This window comes from Hyla sarda, chromosome 2 (genome assembly GCF_029499605.1).
Source record: "Hyla sarda isolate aHylSar1 chromosome 2, aHylSar1.hap1, whole genome shotgun sequence".
NCBI classification, from domain to species: Eukaryota; Metazoa; Chordata; class Amphibia; order Anura; family Hylidae; genus Hyla; species Hyla sarda.
In genome coordinates this window covers 261,636,141-261,661,059 of record NC_079190.1, presented here as the reverse complement: position 1 = coordinate 261,661,059, position 24,919 = coordinate 261,636,141, and the positions used below count along the sequence as shown (strand labels likewise).

General features: G+C 41.9%; 1 protein-coding gene across 1 annotated transcript in view; it reads left to right on the top strand.

Moving 5' to 3' along the window:
• Positions 1 to 24,919, top strand: part of LOC130356050 (RH-like protein) — a 71,434-nt gene that overhangs the window by 27,628 nt on the left and 18,887 nt on the right. The window contains exons 2-5 of the mRNA XM_056557072.1: positions 13,007 to 13,193; positions 17,679 to 17,829; positions 20,266 to 20,419; positions 22,631 to 22,797. Of these exons, the coding sequence (XP_056413047.1) occupies positions 13,007 to 13,193; positions 17,679 to 17,829; positions 20,266 to 20,419; positions 22,631 to 22,797 (659 nt within the window). The remainder of the gene's footprint in view (positions 1 to 13,006; positions 13,194 to 17,678; positions 17,830 to 20,265; positions 20,420 to 22,630; positions 22,798 to 24,919) is intronic.

Below are 24,919 nucleotides of genomic sequence, written 5' to 3'. Positions count from 1 at the left end.
TAGCAATGTACAGGGTTCAGGAAAAGGTATGTAGTTTGCTGAGGAAATTTACAGAGAGAGGTATGATATCGGAAGCCACTGCTGCAAAATTATACAATCCCACTCCTAAGAAGCCGTACTGGTACATTTTACCCAAGATTCATAAGTTGGTGAGCAGACCCTCGGGGCGACCAATAGTCTCGGGGATCGGCTCGCTGACTGAATCTTTATCCATTTATTTGGACTGGCTGTTATGCCCCTTGCTCACATACATGCCGACATATCTTAAAGATACAGGGGATCTCATAAATATTCTGAGTGACTTTGCGTGGCAGAACACCTATTCATTGGCCCCTATTGACGATGAAAGCCTCTATACCCGTATTCCTCATGATGCGGGTATAGAGGCGATCAGAGAAATCCTTGCCGAAACAGATAAGATGTCTGAGTTCTCTGAATTTGTGACTGAAGCGCTTAGAGTCATCTTAGAGAATAATGTATTCCAATATGAGGATGGGTGGTACAGACAACGCCAAGGTATGGCGATGGGTACGCCCATCTCCTGTACCTTCGCAAACCTGTACCTGTCAATATTTGAAAGGAAATACATTTTTTCCACTAAAAATCCATTCATCAGGTACATTAAATTGATTCTGTGCTTTGTCGATGATGTATTCATCGTTTGGGAAGGGGACCAAACACTGTTCACTAGGTTTGCGCAGTTCTTGAATGCAAACATGAATATGACTTTCACCACCTGTTTTGGGGGAAACTCCCTGGAATTTTTGGACACCAAAATTGTGGTTGTTGAAGATCAGCTGACAACTATGGGCTTCAAAAAAGAGACCGCTAGGAATGCTCTTCTTCACTATGACAGTTCCCACCCTTTGCATGTGAAGAGGAGCATTCCGTACAGCCAGTTCCTACGTTTAAAATGTATTAACAGTAGCACAGAGATATACATCAAATAGGCAGAAGAGTTGAAAAATAGACTGCTGGAGAGAGGGTACCCAGTGGAGGTCATTGAGAATGCCTATGCAAAGGCAAATACAAAGTCACAGAATGAGTTGTTCTATAACAAAACGAATAAAGAGGTTAAAAAGGAGAGGTTTTGCTTCTCCTTTGATAATACCCCCCTCAACTCAGTTATCAAAAAAGCGATCTCCAAGCACTGGTATATGCTTCAGCAAGATGAGCATCTCGCCAGCAATGCAAAAGAGGGTCCACTTATTACATACCGTCGGAACCGTACAATAGGGAATCTAATAAAAAGAGACTCAGACACTGTAAGCAATAAAAAAGAAAAAAACTGGCTAGAACAGTTACAACCAAAAGGGAACTTTAAATGTCACAACTGCAATATATGTGAGCAAAATATGGCAGTTCCCAACATAAACATAGGAGGCAGAAACATCGTTGTTGATGATTTGATAACATGTCAAACCAAATATGTGGTTTATTTGATGGTCTGCCCCTGTTACATGTTTTATGTTGGGAAGACAGAAAGAAAGTTACAGATACGTATAAAAGAACATTTCAGGTCACTTAAAACTAAAATAGGAGCGCCTAAATTTATCACACATATGGAACAAGTCCATGCGAGTGACGCTAAGTGCGTCAAATTCGCAGGGATTGAGTGCGTTAAGTCCCACCCAAGAGGTGGAGACAGAAAAAAAGAATTGCTATGTCGGGAAGCCAGGTGGATCAGCAGGCTTGATGTCGTTGGTCCCCTGGGTTTCAATTACAGAAATGAATTGAATGTCTTCCTATGAGCATGCAGGTAACAGTGTTTTAACAGGTTAAATGTTTGTACTAAAAACTTTTGTATACCGGGTTACCATGGTTACTCACCTATATTTAAGTCATGTACCTGCAGCAGGATGACGTCACCGAGGGCGCCTGAAGAAACGCCCATCGGTGTGAAACGGCACCGTCGTGCTCCGATAAACGTCCCTGCCTGCTAATCATCCTGCTCTGCACCTTTCACACAGGGATATTGTTCAGGACTATCACGTTTGTACTATTATGTACTCTGAATAAAGAGAAATCCATTAGAATGGGTGAGTGCACTGGCTTTCTCTTCTTTTAACAAGCTGTTATATGGATGTCTGGTTGCCATTGCTGCACCACCGCACAAACCCTGTGTTTCAATACCCATGAACACTGGCCACATAGGAATATTAGGCAGTGCCCAGTTCAATCTTTGTCCTCCTACCTTGGTGCTTTGTAAATGCACATGACCCCTGACTTCCATTCCAAACAAATTATCTCTCCAAAAGCCCAATGGTGCTCCTTCTCTTCTGAGCATTGTAGTTGGCCCGCAGAGCACTTTACATCCACATATGGGGTATTTCCATACTCAGAAGAAATCTGCAGGGACCAAAAATTTTGTGAAGCTTTTTCTCCAATTACCTCTTGTAAAAATGAAAAATTTGGGGTAACACCAGCATTTTAGTGAAAAAAATAAAATTTTTCATTTTCACGTCCAACTTTAGTGGAAATTTGTCAAACACCTGTGGGATGGAAAGGCTCACGTACACCCATGTTAGGTTCATTGAGGGGTGTTGTTTCCAAAATAGTGTTCCATGTGGGGCTTTTTTTTACTGTTCTGGCACCATAGGGGCTTCCTAAATGCAACATGCTCCCCAAAAAATGTCAGCTAAATTTTAATTTACACATCCGACATTAACGAAAAGTCGTCAAACACCTGAGAGGTGATAAGGCTCACTGTATGCCTTGTTAAGTGCCTTGAGGGGTGTAGTTTCCAAAATAGTATGCCATGTGTTCTTTTTTTTGTTGTTATGGCACCATAGGGGTTTCCTAAATGCGACATGAACCCCCCCCCCCCCCAAAAAAAAAAAAAGACATTTCACCCAAATGTGGCTCCTTTTCTTCTGAGCATTGTAGTGTGCCAGCAGAGCTCTTTACTTCCACACATGGGGCATTTCCATAAGAAATGGGGTTACAACTTTTGGGGGGCATTCTCTCCTATTACCTCTTGTAAAAAGTGGTAAATTTGGGGAAAAAACTGCATTTTAATGAAAAAAATTATCATTTTCATTTACACATCCGAATTTACCGAAAAGTCGTCAAACACCTGTGGGGTGTTAAGGCTCACTGTACCCCTTGTTACGTTCCTTGAGGGGTGTTGTTTCCAATATAGTATGCCATGTGTTTTATTTATTTTTTCTGCTGTTATGGCACCATTGGGGCTTCCTGAGTGCGACATGCCCCCCAAAAACCATTTCAGTAAAATTCACTCTCCAAAATCCCATTGTCACTCCTTTGCTTCTGAGCCTTGTAGTGCACCCACAGAGCATTTTACGTTCACATATGAGGTATCTCCCTACTCGAGAGAAATTGGGTTACACATTTTGGGGGGCATTTTCTCCTTTTACCCCGTATAAAAATTCAAAAACTGGGTCTACAAGAACTTGTTAGTGTAAAAATTTTTAATTTTCTCCTTTGCTGCTATTCCTGTGAAACACCTAAAGGGTTAACAAACTTTCTAAATGTCATTTTGCATACTTTGAGGGGTTCAATTTTTATAATGGGGTCATTTATGTGGTATTTCTAATATGAAGGCCCCTCAAATCCACCTCAAAACTGAACTGGTCCCTAAAAAATTCCGATTTAGAAAATCTTTGTGAGAAATTAGAAAATTGCTGCTGAACTTTGAAGCCCTCTGATGTCTTCCAAAAGTAAAAGCATGTCAACTTTATGATGCAAACATAAAGTAGACATATTGGGGGAGATTTATCAAAGGATTTAGACTGGTTTTTCTTGTCTAAATTTGTCGCACAGAAAGTCGCAGTGTAAATATGTGCGACTTTTCTGCGACTTTTTTAGACTGAAATGCATTGAAAAATGCATTGGTGCTGAATTTATCAAGTGCGACTTTTCAGCGACAAGTCGCATCGGCTGAAAGTACGCCGAAATGTCAGACCATGTTGGAGCAGGTTTAAATATAGACTAAAACATAGATCATGCAGTCTGTGCACAGAATTTATCAAGAGCCGTGCGCCATTTGATAAATTAGGTGCACAATAGACCAGACTAACCCTCTGTAGTTTGGTCTATATTGATGCGGGACATAGACAACTTTGATAAATATCCCCCATAGTATATGTGAATCAATATATAATGTATTTGGTATGTCTATTTTCCTTACAAGCAGAAAGCGTCAAAGTCAGAAAAATGCTACATTTTCATGAAATTTTTTAATTTTTCACCAAGAAAGGATGCAAGTATCAAAGAAAATTTACCACTATGTTAAAGTAGAATATGACACGAAAAAAGAATCTCGGAATCAAATTCATAAGTAAAAGCATCCCAGAGTTATGCTGCAGTGGTCAGATGTTCAAAAAATCCTCTGGTCCTTAAGGGGTTAAGCGATCTCCCTGCAGCACCCGCATTGTATGTTTGGCTGCGTCTACAGTGTCGGAAACTTTCAGGTTTCCTGGACTGGAGACGTGACGTAACGTCACGCCCCCTCCATTCATGTGTATGGGAGGGGGCGTAATGGCCATCACGCACCCTCCCATAAATCCCATAGACATGAATGGAGGGGGCTTGGCATTACGTCACGTCTCCAATCTCAGAAACTCGGAAGTTTCCGACACTGGAGACACAGCCCAACATACAATGATAGGGAATAAAAGCTTAGATCCCAGAATACCCCTTTAATGGACCTTGCCTTGTGCACATGGGCACAGGTGTTCTTGAATAGTAAAGGGCCTTGCCAAAGCTGTTGCCACAAAGGATACATTACATTTCTATTTACTGGTAAAAAAAAGTGGTTTAGCCCTAGTCTCATAGCAACTAGATTACTACTATAATTTTTAACCCCTTCATGACCCAGCAAAAAATTTTTTTTTTGGCTCAGGTTTTTTTCCTACTTAACTTCTAAGACCCATAACTTTTTGATTTTTTAACTGACAAAGTTGTATTAAGCTGGGTTCACACCAGGTTTTGTACTTACGGTTCCCAGGTACGGCTGGGGGAGGGGGGCGGGGGGGGGAATCGCAGCGCCCGCACTCAGCCGTATTCGGGAACCGTATTTAATGCATGTCTATGAGCCGACCGGAGTGAACCGCAGCCTCCGGTCGGCTGCGTTTTCGGCCGTATGCGGTTTCCCGACCGTAGGCAAAAACGCGGTCGACCACGTTTTTGCCTGCGGTCGGGAAACCGCAAACGCCCGAAAACGCAGCCAACCGGCGGCTGCGGTTCCCACCCGGTCGGCTCATAGACATGCATTAAATACGGTTCCCGAATACGGCTGAGTGCGGGCGCCGCGATTCCCCCCCGCCCCCCCTCCCCCCAGCCGTATACGGGTCTATGGTCTATGGGTCAGTATAATTCCAATGATACCTAACTTGAATAACTTTTGTTTTGTGCGGTTTGTTTTTTGCGCCATGAGCTGTGGTTTTTAACCCCTTAAGGACCACAGTTTTTTTCGTTTTTCACTTTCGTTTTTTCCTCCTCGCCTTCTAAAAATCATAAAGCTTTCAATTTTCCACCTACAGACCCATATGAGGGCTTGTTTTTTGCACCACCTTTGTACTTTGTAATGACATCAATAATTTCTCCACAAAACCAGAAAAAAAATATTTGTGGGGCTAAAATGAAAAAAAATTTAAATACACTATTTTGTAATTTTGGGGGTTTCCGTTTCTACACAGTGCACTTATCGGTAAAAATGACACATCATCTTTATTCTGTAGGTCCATACGATTAAAATGATACTCAACTTATATAGGTTTGATTTGGTTTTACTTCTGTAAAAAAATTATAACTTTATGCACGAAAATTTGAAGTAAAAAATTTCCTCTTCTGAACCCTATAACTTTTATTTTTCCGTATATGGGAATGTATTTTTTTGTGCCATGATCTGAAGTTTTCATCGGTACCATTTTTGTTTTGATGGGACTTTTTGATCGGTTTATATACATTTTTGTAGTGTATACAAAATGACCAAAAATACGCAATTTTGAACTTTGGTATTTTTTTATGTGTACACCATTGACTGTGCAGTTTTATTAACCATATAGTTTTGTAGTTCGGACATTTACGCACGTGGCGATACCATGTGTTTATTTTTATTTTGTTTATATATTTTTATATGGAATTTGGGAAAAGGGGGGGACTTTTAATAAGGAAGGGGTTTTTAAACTTTTTTTATTTTTTACACTTTTAGTCCCATTAGGGGACTTTTAGAAGGAATCTTTTGATTCCTCATACAAATCAATGTGGTTCCATAGAACCACATTGATCTGTGTGCTCTGTGGGCCTATCATAAGGGCCTATCATAAGCCATCATTAGATGGCTTACACAGATCAATGTAATGCTATTGCATTACATTGATCCATGAAATCTGTGCTCGATTGCTAAGGGCTGCCAAAGGGAGCCTTAAGCAATTGCAGAGCTAGGGAAGACGCTGAGGACAAGGTAAGACCTCAGGCTTGCCTAGCAACCCACAGCCCCCCCCGCGATTACATCATGGGAGCAGTCTCCAATGTCCACCATTACCGGCAGATGTCAGCTACTGATAGCAGCTGACATCTCCCAGTTATGGCGCGGACCCAACCCGCTGGCCCGCGACCCATGTATGTTATGGGTCGGGAAGTGGTTAAAAAGGCCTGGTTGGTTGCTAAGGAAAACTGTACCACTCTACACAGGTTTTGATAAATCTCCCAGGATGTCTCTTATAAGGCAAAGAGAAAGAAAGAACAAAATGCAATAATAAAAACTGTCTTAAAGGGGTTGTGTCAAAAAGAAAAGTGGATAAAATCAGATGAGTACAACATACGTATATGTAAAGGAGTAAAAATTGGCAGTTGCTAAGTAAAGTAATTTACATCCTTATGGAGTTCTTCTCTCCCAAAGATCTTATCACTTTCTGATTTCCTCTCTGAACTGTTACCATGCTGTTGCTAGGCAACAGACACACTTTCCAACAATCTCCTTGCTTACATTCACAGTGGAGACTTATAAGGGTGCATTCACACCACCTTTTTGCTATACGTGTACTGGATCCAGCTGGGGGGAGTGAAAACCAGGCTCTCCCCTATCCCATCCGGACCCGGACCCCTTCGCATTCATTTGAATGAGCCGACCGGAGTCAAACAGTGACTCCGGTCGGTTCATTTTTTACTCGTATCCGTTTTTCTGACCGGACTGAAAACCATGGTATGCCGCTGTTTTCAGTCCAGTCAGAAAACAGGAGACTGAGCATATCTGAGCATGTCTTAGTGGGTCATAACCAAAGGTATTAGATTATCAAAACAAAGAAGGCAATTGAGGGATTAGAAAGTATATTTCCTATAACAAGCATTTCTGAAATGCTTGTACATTTAAAAAAAAAATTATTTCCCATAATGCCTAACTTTAGACCTATATAGCTTTGGGGGATGATGGGTTAAACAACATTCATATTTTCTATCCTTACAGCAACAATAACCTAGTAGGTTTATTCTCTATTTAACCCATAGTATAATGTATATGTACCCAAAATATAAAAAAAAAAAAATTATAATAACTTTTACATCTATCATGATCGAATAAAAAAAAAAAAAAAGGTATGAGCTGCAAAATAAAAAGTGGAGTTTCTCTCTTCTGGCTCCAAACCCTCGGCCCCTCGCGTAAGGATGGCATCAAATGCCTCACCAAATATTGTCTATATAACCTCAAATATTGCCATTATGTGTGAGATACGGAGATGGAAAAGGGACTTTCAAACACATTTGGTGGGAATGTCCATTCTAGTTAGAAATATTTGATTTTCCTCAGACCACTCTATCTTTTCATTTTTTCTGGGGACCAGGTCTGGCACTGTAGTCTCTGGACTTGAATAAATTCCCAATATGTAGCTGGGCTATTATATTTCATGTGTTAACAAATGCTCGCATTAAGATTGCGACACTGTGGAAGTCTAAAGATATCCCGGACATCTCTACCATTATCGGTAAAACACAATGGGGGAAATTTATCAAGGGATTTAGAGCTTTTTTTGCTTACAAAAGTTGCAGAAAAAGTCGCATCTGCGCATAAGCAATTTTTTGTGTGACTTTTGACTGTAAGCATAAATCTACAAAAAAGCTTACCAAAGCAAATTTCAGTTTTCCCTTTGCAGTGGTCAGAGATTTATCAAGTGCGAAAGTCGCAACTGCCTCCAAAGCATCGCAAATGTAAGCCAGCCCAGTCTGAGCTGTCATTGGCTGGTCAGTCTTGAACAATCACAGCTCAGGCCGGGAAATTTGAAATTACAGTGCAGTTTCATATTCCTTGCAGCCGGCCAGCTCCGCTCCCCGGCACCTGCCTGCAACTACCGGCTGTTGCAACTACAACTCCCTGCATCTCCTCATTGAAAGTGCATGCTGGTCCTGTAACCGCTAGCCGGCGGGTGGGAGATGTGGACTAGGGGCTGCTGGGAGAGGTGGCAGCAGCGAGGCAACGATAGTTGGCGGTGGGGGGGATGTTCCACATGGGAGGAGAGCAGCGGGGGGTAGGGGACAATAAGCTGGGGGGGGGGGGGGGGTCCGCTCCCCGGCCACCCGCTTGCAACTACCAGCCATTGCAACTACAACTCCCAGCATGTCCTCATTGTTAGGGCATGCTGGGTGTTGCAGCCTTGCAACAGCTAGGGGGGGCTAGGGAACAGTTTGGGCCTTCAGCTGTTGCTAAACTACAACTCCCATGATGGGAGTTGTAGTTTAGGAATGGGGTGTCTCGAGCTGTTGCTAAACTACAACTCCCATGAGGGGAGTTGTAGTTTAGGAATGTGGTGCCTCCAGCTGTTGCTAAACTACAACTTCTGTGACAGGAGTTGTAGTTTAGGATTTGGGTGCCTCCAACTGTTGCTAAACTACAATTTCCATGATGGGAGTTGTAGTTTAGAATCAGGCTGCCTCTAGCTGTTGCTAAACTACAACTTCCATGACGGGAGTTGTAGTTTAAGAATGGAGTGCCTCCAGCTGTTGCTAAACTGCAACTTCAATGATGGGAGTTGTAGTTTAGGAATGAAGTGCCTCCAGCTGTTGCTAAAATACAACTTCTATGACGGGAGTTGTAGTTCAGAAATGGGGTGCCTCCAGCTGTTGCTAAACTACAACTTCCATGATGGGAGTTGTAGTTTAGAATCGGGCAGCCTCCAGCTGTTGCTAAACTACAACTTCCCTGATGGGAGTTGTAGTTTAGAAACAGCGAGACTTCAACTGTTGCTAAGTTACAACCTACATCTTTCCTAGACAACCAAATGCTGTCTGGAAATGATAGGGTTGTAGTTTAACAACAGCTGGAGGCTCCCTGTTAGGAAATGCTGGTTTATGGGCATTTTCTTTAAAGGAGGGAACTATAAATGTACTAACCTATTTTCTGTTTGTCTTTCTTATCATTTCAGATCCGTGTAAGCAGAGAACTTCGGATTTGATGGACTATGTCGACGACCAGCATTTTTTTTTAACCAGGGCTTTTGGGGGAGTGTTTTTTTAGATAAAAGTTTTTAAAAAGTGTTGTGGGTTTTTTGTTTAAATTTACTTTACAAGCTTAGTAGTGGAAGTCGTCTTATAGACAGAATGCATTACTAAGTGAGGGCTTAGCGCTAGCTACAAAAGCAGCTAGCGCTTACCCCCAACTATTTCCCCGGTACCCACGGCCACAGGGGTGCCGGGAAGAGCCGGTACCAAAAGGCCCGGAGCGTCAAAGATGGCGTTCCTGGGCCTAGGTGGTAACAGGCTGGCGTTATTAAGGCTGGGGAAGGCAAGTAACAATGGTCCTCGCCCACCCTGGTAACATCAGGCTGTGTATGTTTAGTTGGTATCTGGCTGAGAATGAAAATAGGGGGAACTCCACACATTTTTTTTTATTGTATAATTATTAATCCAAAAAAAACATGTGGGGCTTATTCGTATTTTCATTCTCATCCAGATACCAACCAAGCAGCAACAGCCTGACGTTACCAGGGTGGGCGAGGAGCATTGTAACTGGCCCTCCCCAGCCTAAATAATGCCAGCCTGTTACTGCCTAGGCCCAGGAGCGCCATTTTTTTTCCCTCCGGGCATCACCAGCTTTTTACCAGCTCATCCCGTCACCACAACTATGGGCTCATCGTAGTCCACCAAATCCGAAGAAGTCTTCTGCATAAACGGACCTGAAAGAATAAGAAAGAATAAGAAAAAAACCCGGAAAGTTGGTTAGTACATTTATAGTGCCCTCCCTTAGGGAAAAAGTTCATAAACCAGCTTTTCCTAACAGGGAGCCTCCAGCTGTTGCTCAGCTACAGCCCCATCATTTCCAGACAGCCTTTAGCTGGGAAAGATATAATTTGTAATTTAGCAACAGCTGGAGTCTCGCTGTTTGTAAACTACAACTCCCGTGATGAAAAAATTAGCCCTCACACACCCCGTATACGAAAAAATTAAAAAGTTAGAGGGGTCAGAAGAGGACAATTTTAAACATGCTAATTTTCATATAAATAGTTATAATTTTTTGAAAAAAGCAAAACAAATCAAACCTATATAAGGCCCCTTTCACACTGACAGAGACGTCCATCAGGCACTTTTTTTTTTTTTTTTGCCTTAACGGCACAACAAGAACCAATGGGTCCCGATAGATCCCATTTACTATTATGGGGTCTGTCAGGGGCTGTTGTATTTTGAAGGGAGTAGCGGGAGGAAAAAAAATGTTGCATGTGCATGTGTTTTGTGTTTTTGCATGTGTTTTTCCTCCTGCTATACTCCCTGGGTTCCCCGACAGAAGTGTGAAACGGGAGTGTGAAAGAAGCCTAAATTGGATATCATTTCAATTGTTTGGACCTACAGAATACCGTATTTATCGGGGTATACCACGCACCGGCCTATAACACGCACCCTCATTTTACCACGGATATTTGGGTAAAAAAAGTTTTTTACCCAAATATCCATGAAAAAATGAGGGTGCGTGTGTGCGCGTGTATACCCCGATATACCCCCAGGAAAGGCAGGGGGAGAGAGGCCGTCGCTGCCCGCTTCTCTCCCCCTGCCTTTCCTGGGGTCTAGAGCGCTGCTGCCAGCCCTTTTCACCCCCTGGTTATCGGCGCCGCTGCCCGTTCTGTCCCCCTGACTATCGGTGCCGGCGCCGATAGCCAGGGAGAGAGAAGCGGCGCCGACAGCCAGGGGGAGAGAAGGGGCAGCGGCACCCATTGCCGGCGCCGCTGCCCCGTTGCCTCCCCCCATCCCCGGTGGCATAATTACCTGAGTCCGGTCCGCGCTGCTCCGCTGCTCCAGGCCTCCGTCGTGCGTCCCCGGCGTCATTGCTATGCACGGCGCGGCGCATGACGTCAGAGCGCCGCGCCGTTCAGCGCATAGCAATGACGCCGGGGACGCACGACAGAGGCCTGGAGCAGCGGAGCAGCGCGGACCGGACTCAGGTAATTATGCCACCGGGGATGGGGGGAGGCAACGGGGCAGCGGCGCCGGCATTGGGTGCCGCTGCCCCTTCTCTCCCCCTGGCTGTCGGCGCCGCTTCTCTCTCCCTGGCTATCGGCGCCGGCACCGATAGTCAGGGGGACAGAACGGGCAGCGGCGCCGATAACCAGGGGGTGAAAAGGGCCGGCAGCAGCGCTCTAGACCCCAGGAAAGGCAGGGGGAGAGAAGCGGGCAGCGACGGCCTCTCCCCCCCTGTTTTTCCTGGGGGTGTATCGGCGTATAACACGCACACAGACTTTAGGCTAAAAATTTTAGCCTAAAAAGTGCGTGTTATACGCCGATAAATACGGTACATAGAATGTGTCATTTTTACAGAAAAGTGCACTGTGTAGAAACGGAGGGTCCTAAAAGTTACAAAATGGTGTTTTTTCCGATTTTGTACCACAAAATTAGATCTTGTGATGCAATTATTAATGTCATTACAAAGTAAAATTGGTGGTGCAAAAAACAAGGCTTTATATGTTAGGTGGAAAATTGAAAGCATTAGTATTTTTAGTTGGGTGAGGAGAAAAAAAACAAAAGTGCAAAAATAAAAAAAAATCCCTGTGTCCAAAAGGGGTTGAAAAAAATATTTATATATCGCACATTTTTTTCACAACTGCGATTTTAGAGCAGAAAAGTCACCGAGGAGAGGAGGTGGTGTTACAAAGTGTTGTTCTTAAGTCATTTAGGGGGACATTTATCAAAACCTGTGCAAAGGAAAAGTTGCCCAGTTGCCCATAGCAACCAATCAGATCGCCTCTTTCATTTTGTTAAAAATAAAAGAAGCGATCTGATTGGTTGCTATGGGCAACTCAGCAACTTTTCCTCTGGACAGGTTTTGCGAAATCTCCCCCTTAATGGTTTTTGCTTATGTGTGCTAAAAAAAAATGGTATTCAAAAGTGATTTATTGTTTTTTTTGCTTATGTGAGCCAAATTTATCAACCCCCTGTGATAGTATGATAAATATGCCCACATAAGCAAAACCAAAAGCAAAAAAAAAAAAAAAAGACTGGAGAACTCGCTTACCAAAACAACGATGATAAATGTCCCCGAATATGCTTATAGAATGGAAGGTCTTATAGCAATCTGGGAAGAAAAAAGCAGTAGTTTTGAAAGAATGTGGCAGAAATGGGCTTATTTAGATCGAATTTCTTTAATATCTAGTAACCTTGGTATATAGCGAAATAGACAGACGTGAACAAATATTAATTTCTTCTTTGTTATTTTTCTTTTAGTTTCCTTTTTTTCTTTTCTTCTTGTACTATAATATCTGTGTTTAGGAATATAATAGGGAAGTGTTATAATAGTAGTATCTTTTTTGTATTTTTTTTTCTTCTTGTACTATAATATCTGTGTTTAGGAATATAATAGGGAAGTGTTATAATAGTAGTATCTTTTTTGTATTTTTTTATTCTACTTCTGTATCATTTACTTTGTTTTCTTTTCCTTATTGTCAATGTTGTGAATAAAGCAAAAATCAATAAAAAAAAATAGAGTACTGTCCTGTTTGCTATGTAACAGCCCAAGAAGCATACTATTATTTGTTTATTCATTTGATTCTGTTGTATTTTTTATCTTTAGCATTGCAAGATGTAACTGTCCTGATTTTCCTTGGACATGGATTTCTATTCGGATTCTTAAAAATGTTTGCATTCAGTGGGATTGCTTTCAACTTTTTAAATGCAGCAATAGGATTGCAGTGGGCCATTATTTTAGATACCTTAATATTTAAGAACTATACTGAAATGGAAACCATTGGCATAAACAGGTATGCTATGCAACATTTTGTACTTATTTCATGTCTTCCTTATGTTGGTTTATATATTTGTACACAGTTATTCTATAGTTATTCTATAACTATCTATCCTGAACAAATCAGCCTTAGGCTGTGCTCACACGGTTGATACCATGCGGAATGTCAGTCCGGAAAACACGGGTAGACATTTTGCGCATTTGAATATTCCGGCGGGCGCTAGGACCGCTTGGAAATGCACCGCCTCATAGATTCCACACAAAGAACAGACATGTCTATTATTTCTGTGGACCCAGGAATCGGGATTCCTGCGAAAGAAACATCTGCTGCTCGGTAATTCTGCAAGGTAAACATAGACTCAACATGCAGTCTAAAATCACCTGCCTAATATCGTGTTGGCCCCTCTTATTCAACAAAACTGCTTTGACCTTTTGAAGCATAAACCTCAATGAAACTCTATTGGTGTCCTGTGGTAACTGTCACCATGAGGTTAGCAGAAGATCCTGTAAGTCCTGTAATATACAAGGTGGGCTTCCTTGGATTGGGTTTATTTTTACAGCATATCCTGTACAGATGCCCGATCAGATTGAGAGCTGGAAAATTATTAGACCAAATGAATACCTTGAACTCTTTGTCATGTTGCCAAAACCAGTATCGAAAAATATGATCCTGCGGAAAGAGCTCACTGCCATTAGGGAATAATGTTTCCAGAAAAAGGGGCATTTGGGCTTATTGACGACACTTTTTCTTATTTTCTCGCTTACTATCTATTAAAAAAATTATGAATCCTGCAGTTATCACTGTGAACACTAGGCATAATATTAGCCTGGCACTTCCTGTTCTTTAGAGAAAAAGTTCAAGCTGGCTCTTTCTTATCATCATAGGCAGAATTACAATATGTCATTCTCCTCTCTGCACAAAGACCTTTGCAGGGGTCACAGAGCATGCATAGAAAAATCTCTCATAGTATCAGAAAATATAAAGAGATTAAAACCATATATATAATATGTTTTTTCTAATCAGTAAAAAAAATCTAGGTGATACATGACCGTTTACCTCTAGAGGACGCATGACGTACATGTATGTACCACTTTATGAATCTGGTGGGTCCCAGCTAGCAGTAGGACATTGCTGATTGGACCAGTGTCCTATATTAACCCTTTAAATGCCACAATCAAAGTTTTTTCAAGGAGCTGGTCGGGACCACCATAAAATCACGGGGTCCTGATCAGCTGAGAGGACAGACGGAGAAACGTACCCGTCTTCAGTATGTCTGATTAGAGCTCTAACAGTGCAGGCAGCCTATACTAATGGAGCACCAATAACACTGACCACTGACTGCATGTATCAGCCCCCTAGTCCCTTTTAGGGACTAAAAATAGTTAATAAAATGTATAAAAAAATAAAAAGGTAATAAATGTCTAATTTTTCTAATAAAGTAATGTAAACAAAAATAAACATAAACATATTTGGTATCACCGAGTGCGAAAATGTCCAGACCTGATGACTTTTGGTCACTTTATATACCAGAAAAAAAATATTATAAAATAAAAGTTTTCTAGGTATCAGAAGAGGACAATTTTCTGCATAATTTTCTTACAAAATTACAAAAAGTTATAATTAATAAAGTAGTAAAAAAAAAAAAAAAACAATGCCTATATAAATTGGGTGTTGTAATTGTATGGACCTATAGAAAAAAGATAACATTTTTACTGAAATGTGCAGTGTGTAGAAATACCATAAATATTTATTTTTTAATTTTGCCATAGATTTTGTAAATTGAGTTATGTAATCACAAAATACTAATGGCATCAAACTGGTGGTGCAAAAAAACAAGTCCTCAGATGGCCCTGTAAAAGGCAAGAAGGAAAAAACAAAAGTGCAAAAAATTTTTATTGCTTCATACTTAAGGTATTATAGAGGACCTGTGGCTAACTCCCCAAATGATAAGATATGTGGGTTTATAGTTTGTCTGACAATTCAGGGAATATCCGGTGATGAGCGGGATTATACAGTCAAGGGGTGTATGCTAGCATACATGCCTCTTAATGTAAAACATTCACACTCCCTACTGTATAAGCCCACAAAAACACCTGATCTGCACATTACCCAGGGACTACATTTCCCGTCAGTCAATGAAACTCTGTTCTGATTAATGGCGTTCTCCTATTGTCCCCGGAATCCCCAACCCAGCATGTGAATGCATACTCTGTGTTGATGCCTCTAGCAGGGTAGATCACGTGGCTGTAAAACGTCACAGACAGGGATGTAGCTTCCAACCATGTTGGGCCTGGCTTATCATGGAGATGCAGAAGGAAGCCAGGCCTCCAGCCATTGTCAGTATCACGTGGTCTTCCTCTTGGCCTGGGGGATGGGGGAGGCACTGAGAAAGTGACTGATACAGAGACAGAGTGAGCTCCATACAGGCCATTTTATAGCAGTTCCTGTGAGTAAGTGCAGGGTTTAGACTAAGTGTGGCCATGGGCAAAATAAAAAAATGGGGCCCCTGAATTACGTGACCAAAGCTTCTAAAGATTTTCTCTGTTTTGTGATACAAAATAAATAGGGCTAGGTTACTGATCACGCACCATGTGAATACGGCCTGAGATCCTAGTGAAGGGAAAAGCATCTAAGACCATAACACAAACGTATCATACTGCCCAAATTTAGGATCTATAGTAAATATTTTCTACATAAGAGAACTTTTACAGGTTTGTAACTACCATTTAATTGTCTGGGCACATGGACAGTCCGCAGTAGTGGCAGATTTGCAGACTGCCAGAGGACATGTTGAAATGAATGGTAGCTTAACTGGCATCAGTTTTTCTGAAGTAGGAAACCCGCTGCCAGTTATGAGTGTGTGAAAAACCCTGAAGAAGAGCTTCAGTAAAATAAAAATAAAAATGATCCACTATGTCCAAGCTGCCAGAATAAAAATAATAAACTTTAAATGGGCACTCTCACTAAAACAAATTTTTGCTATTGCACTCCTCATGGTGAATAAAATATCTTTCTTTGTTAGAAAAAATGAAGTTTTCTAGGTTTTATTTGTGTTTAAAAAAAGCTGCCACTATGTGTCTCCCTTCTTGTCCAGAGTACATTTCCCCCTATCTCTTGCAAAGATTATGAACTACTGCTGGCCTGGCAGAAGTAAAAAATTAGGAAATGCCATCTGAAGTGCTGAAGGGTGTGGGTGCACATGGCTTCAGATGATGTCATGCCTGCTGGGTAATGCCCCTTCCCAGTTTTACCGTAAAGTGCACTGCTTAAAAGTGAAACCCCTCAAAAGTAGCAAAATTGCTGTTTTCTTTTTAATTTCCCCACAAAATAATATTTATTTTTTTGGTTGTGCCGGACATTTTATGGCAAATGAAAGGTTGTATTAAAAAGTACAATTGATCATGCAAAAAACAAGCCTCATATGGGTCTCTGGATTGAAAAAGAGTTATGACTCAGAAAGTGAGGAGGAAAAATGAAAATGCAAAAATAAAACCTGGATGTCTCCTTAAGGGTTAAAACATTAAATCCCACTCCCACACAATGTTTGTTAGTGGTCTCACAATAGTTAGGCAGCAAAATATGAGCTATAATTGAATATTTCTATTGACCTGCCGTACATATAATTTATATGTAGTAAAAGCATAGTGCTCCCTATTGCACCACTCACCATGCTTTCCCCTGTTACCTTCTTCTCCTTTTCTATGTTTATTGTACAGAAACTATAGATAGCAAACACAGACTTACTATGTGTCTGTCAGGACCTGTAATGACTCCTATTGGCTAGGACTCCTGATGATGTCATCAAAGATCCTAGAAGATCCAAAGTATGTGTGTGTGTTGTCTACGGGCTCTGTGCAGCCCGGACAGCTTTAGGGCTATATTCTCACTACTGTATTTTGCCACGATTTTCCCAAAATCATGGCAAAAATGCAGCGAATTTAACACGATTTTTCGCAAATTGTAGCAAAATGCAGTATTGTGAGTATGGAAGTAAGCTGTTCAAGGGGCCCCCTTTTGGATGGTTGCCCCCCTCTAACACCTGCCCTGAGTAAGTGTTGTTTCAGACTGGAAGATCAGGACACACATTTTAAAACAAGGAGGGGGCCTACATGAATATTGAAACATGTGAGCGCATAACCCCTTTAAGTTTGCATCAATCTGACTGATTCCCTGAATTGCTAAACAAAATATAAACTCTCATAAAAAAGGGGTAAAAAGGGTAAAAGTTGTGTGATCGGGGCAACATGTGCTATTTAATGACTATAAAATCATTTTTAGGGGTTAGCCACAGGTCTTCTTTATCACAACCTATTGTGTGCTATTGTGTCATCCTGCCCTTTCATATGACTCCAGATGAGGTATATTGAACCCTACATAACAATAACCATAGTGTTAATACTTTACGCTAAAGAATAATATATCACCAAAATATCTAATGCCTATTTTTGTAATAAGACAGAATGTCTTTGCCTTGTTCTTACAAGAGTGTCTTATTCACAGCCTAAGAAAAGGACTAATGAGCACTTTTCCAGTCTTAATCTCATGTGGAGTTGTGTTAGGAAAAATGAATCCCGTACAGTTGGTTGTGATGACTTTACTGGAATTACCTGTATTTACTGCAAACAGATACATTATGACACAACATCTTAAGGTAAGTACTATATATGGTAAAATATTTTAACAATTATTAAATATTATTAAAACAGTTCTAGATATCATTGAAAGGTTTTCCTTCTTTGGATGATAAAACTGTAACACTCACGTTTCAGTAGACTGGAACTCAAACGATAGTGGATCTGTTGGACCTGTGTGGTAGATGACTCGGACCGTGCCAGTGAGCGGAGTCTAAGGTGCCGCTGGTTTTCACCAGAGCCTGCCGCAAAGCGGGATGGATTTGCTGTGGCAGGCGGCACCCAGGTTGCTACTCCTGGCATGGCTCGACCACACAGGCGGCTGAAGAGATTCGAGGCACAGGTGGGATAAAGCAACTTGTGGTCAGGATAGCGGAAAGTCAGGGCTGGCGGAACAGTAGTGTAGTCAGGAACATAGCAAGTGGTCAGTAGGCAGGTGGCAAAGGAGCAAGGTCAGGTCACGGTGCAAAGGGTGTGATACACGGCACGGCAACTCTCAGGAACGCTTTCTCTCAGGCACTAGGGCAACAAAGATCCGGCAGGGAAATGTGGGAGGAGGAAGAATTTATGAGCCACAGGTGTTACTTCACTAATGGGTGCACTGGCCCTTTAAATCTTAAAGCTCCTGGGGTGCGCACGTGCCCCAGGGGACAAGGACATGCGCGCTGGAGCAGAGAGGCAGAGGTGGAGGCAGGAGAAGCACCAGCTGAGTGACGGGCTGGGATTCGCATGCGGGGACATCGCGCGATGTGAATCCCAGCCCCGCCGGCAGCAGCAGGTAATGGGACCATGTGTTTATAATATGTGCATAGAATACAATATATATATATATATATATATATATATAACTCACAAGGTAATGTGCGGCCGGAGCGCATAACGTAACAAAAACATCTTTATTAACAGTTGATCTTGACTTGGGCAAGAATTCTTGTTACGCCTAGCGCTCCGGGTCCCCGCTCCTCCCCGGAGCGCTCACGGCGTCTTTCTCCCTGCAGCGCCCCGGTCAGTCCCGCTGACCGGGAGCGCTGCACTGTCATGGCCGTCGGGGATGCGATTCGCACAGCGGGACGTGCCCGCTCGCGAATCGCATCCCAGGTCACTTACCCGTCCCGGTCCCCTGCTGTCTTGTGCTGGCGCGCGCGGCTCCGCTCTCTAGGGCGCGCGCGCGCCAGCTCTCTGAGACTTAAAGGGCCAGTGCACCAATGATTGGTGCCTTGCCCAATTAGCTTAATTGGCTTCCATCTGCTCCCTGGCTATATCTGATCTCCTCCCTTGCACTCCCTTGCCGGATCTTGTTGCCTTGTGCCAGTGAAAGCGTTTAGTGTGTCCAAAGCCTGTGTACCTGAACTTCTGCTATCCATCCTGACTACGAACCTTGCCGCCTGCCCCCGACCTTCTGCTACGTCTGACCTTGCCTCTGCCTAGTCCTTCTGTCCCACGCCTTCTCAGCAGTCAGCGAGGTTGAGCCGTTGCTAGTGGATACGACCTGGTTGCTACTGCCGCAGCAAGACCATCCCGCTTTGCGGCGGGCTCTGGTGAAAACCAGTAGCCTCTTAGAACCGGTCCACTAGCACGGTCCACGCCAATCCCTCGCTGACACAGCGGATCCACAACCCGTAAGCCGAATCGTGACAATTCTTTTCAAGGACTTTGGTGACTTACTGTATTACTATGCACATATTATAAACATTCCAGTTTACCTTGTGAGTTATATATATATATTGTATTCTCAGTAAGTAGACTAAATGTAGTCACTAGCAGACTAAAGGCCCTTTTACACAGACAAATCATCGGGCAAATAAGCATTCCTAGGAACGCTTATTCCTGATAAACAGCCTGTGTAAATGGACCAGCAATCAGCAGACAAACAGGAGAATACTTGCTCAGTGGCTGATCACATCTTTTGTGTATATATACAATATATATATATATATATATATATGTATAACTAGCACTATTAGCTGCACATTGTGCCTCTCTCCACTGCCGTCACACCTGCTCCTTCTGGTGATTGACAAACTGAGCTCACCAGTGGCCTTATGTAGTTATCTCAGACATGCTTCGCCAATATGATTCTAAAGCTCTCTCACTCACCATGACTCACTGTGCTGTAATACACAATATCAGCGCATGCGCATGCCGTTGGCGGCTGAGCCCTGTGTGCCAATCATCAAGAGAAGTGGGACTGACATAAGCAGAGAAAGACATTGCTGCCCCTGGGCTTACTTGACTCCCTAGCCACACTTCTTTGACATTCAGACATGGTATAAAAAAGTAGTTTTTTTACAAAACTAATGCCACCAAATCACCAAAGGAAGGTAAGTTTGCTACATACTATGTTAACCCCTACTGCAATTCCAGTTTAACAAGTATATTTGATGCGACAGATGCACTTTAAATATGTTATAACCAATTGATGGATTTATTAAGTTTGTTTGCTTGGTGCTTTCCAGATGAATAATCATAATAGCATGATGCATGGTCATATCTTTGGAGCATATTTTGGACTTGCTGTGTCATGGATAATTATACCACCTTTACCAGGAAACAAAGCTAGTGAAGAGAATGAGAAATCTAGACCAAAATCAGAACTATTTTCCATTTTGGGTAGGTGAACATAATTACTCCATGTGTAATGTCGTAATTTAAAATATTTGTTATAAGTGTCTTTACTGTAGTCAATCTATGGAATACTGTCACATGGTTAGGCAGGAATGGGATTCACAAAACAGGGAAAACATTTAAATAGAATTCAGTATAGTATAATGCACACAATTTTTAATATAAGGGTGCATCCACAGCGGATTTGGTTACAAACTTGCAGCGGATTGTCCGCTGTGAGTTTGAAAAGGGCGGGCTCTCCGCGGGCAGTACGCAGAACATTTTCGGAAACGGAATCCTTGCTGCAGAAAATCCGCCGCAGACCCCATTGACTCACTGTGAGTTTGAAACAAAATCCACTTGTGTGAACGCACCCTTTTTATTAATAGTTTTGACTGACACCCATTGGTGGGGTTGTGGGTCCTAAAGCTTCTCTTGGGTCTAGTGCCGGGTGTAAAGACGGTTACAGCATACGGTTTTCCACTAAAAAACGTATGGCAAAAACCGTATGCAACCGTATACAACCGTATGACTCCAAATTAAAACGTATGCGGTTTTTCCCGTACGGTTCTATCCGTTTGCATCAGTTTTTGCCAACGGTTTTGCTATTTTGTTGGAATTAGTTTTCCAGCAATTTAATAAAGTTATTATTGTTCTATTGAAATTCCAATCTGCGCATGTGTCAACTCCAAAAACGGATTAGAAAAAATGTGTGCAACCGTATTCTGAAATTCTGTGTACGGTTCTCATAGACAACAATGTTAAAAGAACCGCATACGGTTTTCCAACCGGAGGCAAAAACGTGGTCAACAGCGTTTTTGCCTACGGTTGAAAAATCGGCAAAACCGTATCCGAGGCAAAACGGATGCAACCGTACACAACATTTGGAATACGGTTTACAATGCATTCTCTATGCATACGGTTTCGGATACGGTCGTATACGTTTTTTTGCGGAAAACCGTATAAGGTTACCGTATTTGAAAAATGTGGTGTGAACCCAGCCTTACCTTTATTGCCTGGTGTCTAGTGGTTGGGTACTCAATTTTGATATTCATTATAACGAAGTAGATTATCTATTGACATGTATAACATGCATATAAGAGCTGAAGTAAAGCCTTTAAAATATATTTTGAATGAACGTTAAACGGGTTGCCCACCTTTTATTAACTATGTTTGGAAACAGTTCTAATGAATAAAATGACACCCTATAAGTAATGCACATGTTCACTCATGCTATATATGCTGCAGGATTCAGCAGAAGATTTTCTGCTGTAGATTTTATCATTGAATTGCCAACAGAAAATCTGCTGCACTTGGCTGAACTTCTTCCCTGTCCATAATATGGCTGTCTATGGAGGAGCTTGTGATGATACACATCACCATGCCTCCTCCATAGCATTACACTGTGTTCAAGCAAGAAGTGCAGGCACAGTGAAGGGGGTAGAAGGGTAACTACCATAGCATGCACCTCCAAAGTCCATAATGGACAGGGAAGCTGTACGTCTGGCACATGGGAGCAAAGATTGGAAGGAGGGTCTCTACATGGCCATAGGGGCCATTACTAGTGACTTATCAGTCATTTTGGAGGTGTCCAGAGACATGCTGAAGAAGTCTACTATAGTAACCAGGTGCTGCTGTTATAGCTGTTACACTATTATTAGTGTTTTGACACATGTACTTCATTTGACTGTATTATCTGAGTTAGGCTTCTTTCACACTGTAAATGTAAATGGGAGCCGCCAGGACCGGTTGTTGCCCGTTGTTCCCTGTCATGAGAACGGCTGTTAAAGTCAGGAAAAAATAAACTTTTTTCTCGACGGGGAGCAGTGTGAAAGGGGCCTTATTATGAGGTGTGGTACATCAGAAAAAGATTGATGCACGGTGCCTCTGTTTTATTTTTCTGGAGCCTCCAGCTTTTACTGACAAAAGTTTCAAGTTTCTCTGCCATTCTTGCAGTAGCAGTACCATTCTGTCCATCTATTTTTTTTTAAATATTTGCTACTGTGTTACTTATTTGTCCTAACCTTTCACATTTAACATCCATTTCTGTAGTCATATCTAATGAACATTTCGATAAAAATGAATGTATTGGTTACAAATTGGACTATACAGGGATTCATGTATATAAGTGTATACACAGCTGCTGTAGCAACACAACCTTACCCATACTATACAGCCGTGACTGCTTTATAAAATGCTGTTTCCTTAATTCTTCAGGAACTTTATTTCTGTGGATGTTCTGGCCTTCATATAACTCTATAATGCTGACTGATTCTTCCCAGTTAAGAAACGCGGTCTACAATACTTTTTTCAGTTTGGCTGCCAGTACTGTCACAGTATTTTCTGTATCAGCACTCCTGAACCAGAAGGGAGCATTTAAAATGGTAAGTAAATGTTATAATGACGGTATAATGACAGTACCCAGGTCCCCAAAACCATCAAATGCCATTTAGAATAGCAATGTCCTATTCTGTGACAGAGTGGACTTTGGTCCATTCATTAACAAGGGCCTGAGTACTTCTGGATTAAGTAGGTCGCCAGTATCTACATTTTTTCGTCCAATGTTGTTAAGGGGATTTAAATTAAGTTATTCTGAGACCAAAGATGAATACAGTTTTGTATTAAACACTTGATAAGTGGAAATGTTCTAATATACAGTGGTCCCTCAAGTTACAATATTAATTGGTTCCAGGATGACCATTATACGTTGAGACCATTGTATGTTGAGACCAGAACTCTATGGAAACCTGGTAATTGGTTCTGAAGCCACAAAAATGTCATCCAAAATTAGGAAAAAGTGAGGATTAAGCAAAAATAAGTAGATAACTAATATAGATAAAGCAAGTCCTTACATATAAAAAAGTAAGAAAGAGCTGTGTGGGAGCTGTAAATCACTGTCTATGTAGAGGACAGGAGCTTCTTCTGGGTCAGGTACAGTACACGAAATGACCTATAAAAAGTAAAATGGAGCCGCCCTTACTTGGTGTCCAAAGGAACTGTAGTGTAATGTCCCAGTACAGGACATGTTCCTGCACTACACTTAGGCCGTGTCAGGTTGAGTCCCTCAGTGTCCTGGGGCTCTCCTGCAGTGTCTCCCCTGCTGTTACTATACTGTCATTTATTGTAATAGAATTCCAGTCAGTGTATTAATGTAAAGATCTGTGAGAGGTCATCTAAAGGACCTGTGAGATGTCACATGTTGTGTTTATGTTGTCACATGTTACCCAGAGGGCACCAGTTTAACACATGACCCGCAGCTTGACCAATGGGTTTTGGCTCAGCCCCCCTGTATATAAGGGGGCGGCCATTACAATTCTACCTCTTTTGCTCTTATACTCCCTGCTGAGGAAACACCAGAGATCTCAGTGCTAGTGTGAGCACCTGGAAGGCCTCAAATCTACAGTCATTCCAGTAAGTCCAAGTCTGTGTCTGCTGTCACTATCTACAGTCCAGTCAAGCCTCAAGTCAATTCTATTACAAGTATAATTGGTCCCAGCAAGCTGTGAGGTCCTTCTGTGTTCCTGGCCACCTCTCTGGGATTCTGGCCAAGCTGTGAAGATAATAACATCTGTATTAACTCAGTAAAGCCTCCGTTAAATCATAACTTGGTTGTGGACTCTGCTTTCACTACCTAGCCATTGGGATAGCGGAGATACCATTCATGTGGTTCCGGTACCCAAAAACCACTCTGACATCATGAACATTAGGGGTTAACAACACCTTGCCCCTGGGGTTAATACCATCTTGCCCCATCCACCTACACCGCTACACCCAGTGGTCCCGCCATCACCGTGGGTCACCACAGTAAAATAGGTTAAGAGTAGTACAGAACATTTAATACCTCTCTGTACTGTAGGGGGCGCTACCAGACAGGAATTCAGTGTATATGCTTCAGTAATACAAGTGTTTTTCTAGTGAATGCCCATTCTGATTGGTCAGTTCTTCCAGCCATTAACATGTTTCGCAGATCTGCACTGTCCGTAACATTGTATGTTGAGTCTGGTTTCAAGTTTTAATGGTCCAGGAAAGACCATTGTATGTTGAAACTATTGTATGTTGAGGCCATTGTAAGTTGAGGGATCATTGTATTTGTATTTTAAAAACCCATGGACCCAGATTTATCAATCTGCCTTTACCTATCACTGCCTGCTCATTGATTTGGTTATTATGGGCAAAACCAGACAGTTTTGGTTTCAGGCAGATTTATAAATCTGGGAACATGTGTTTTTAACCCCTAGAGGACACACAATGTACATGTACGTTATGGTGCCCTTATAATGAACATGTTCTTTCAGCACAGGAGCTGGCACCAGGAACGGGTAATATACAAACAATATTGCAATAACTCATATGGACATTGAATCAATATCACATCATCATTCACAGCCTGTTTAATATCCGGACGTCCAGTGGTGGATTCAGCAATCCACTCCATGTTTTTTATGGCTAATATTTTATATATATATATTAATTTTATTACATTGTATGCTATATATGCTATATTTG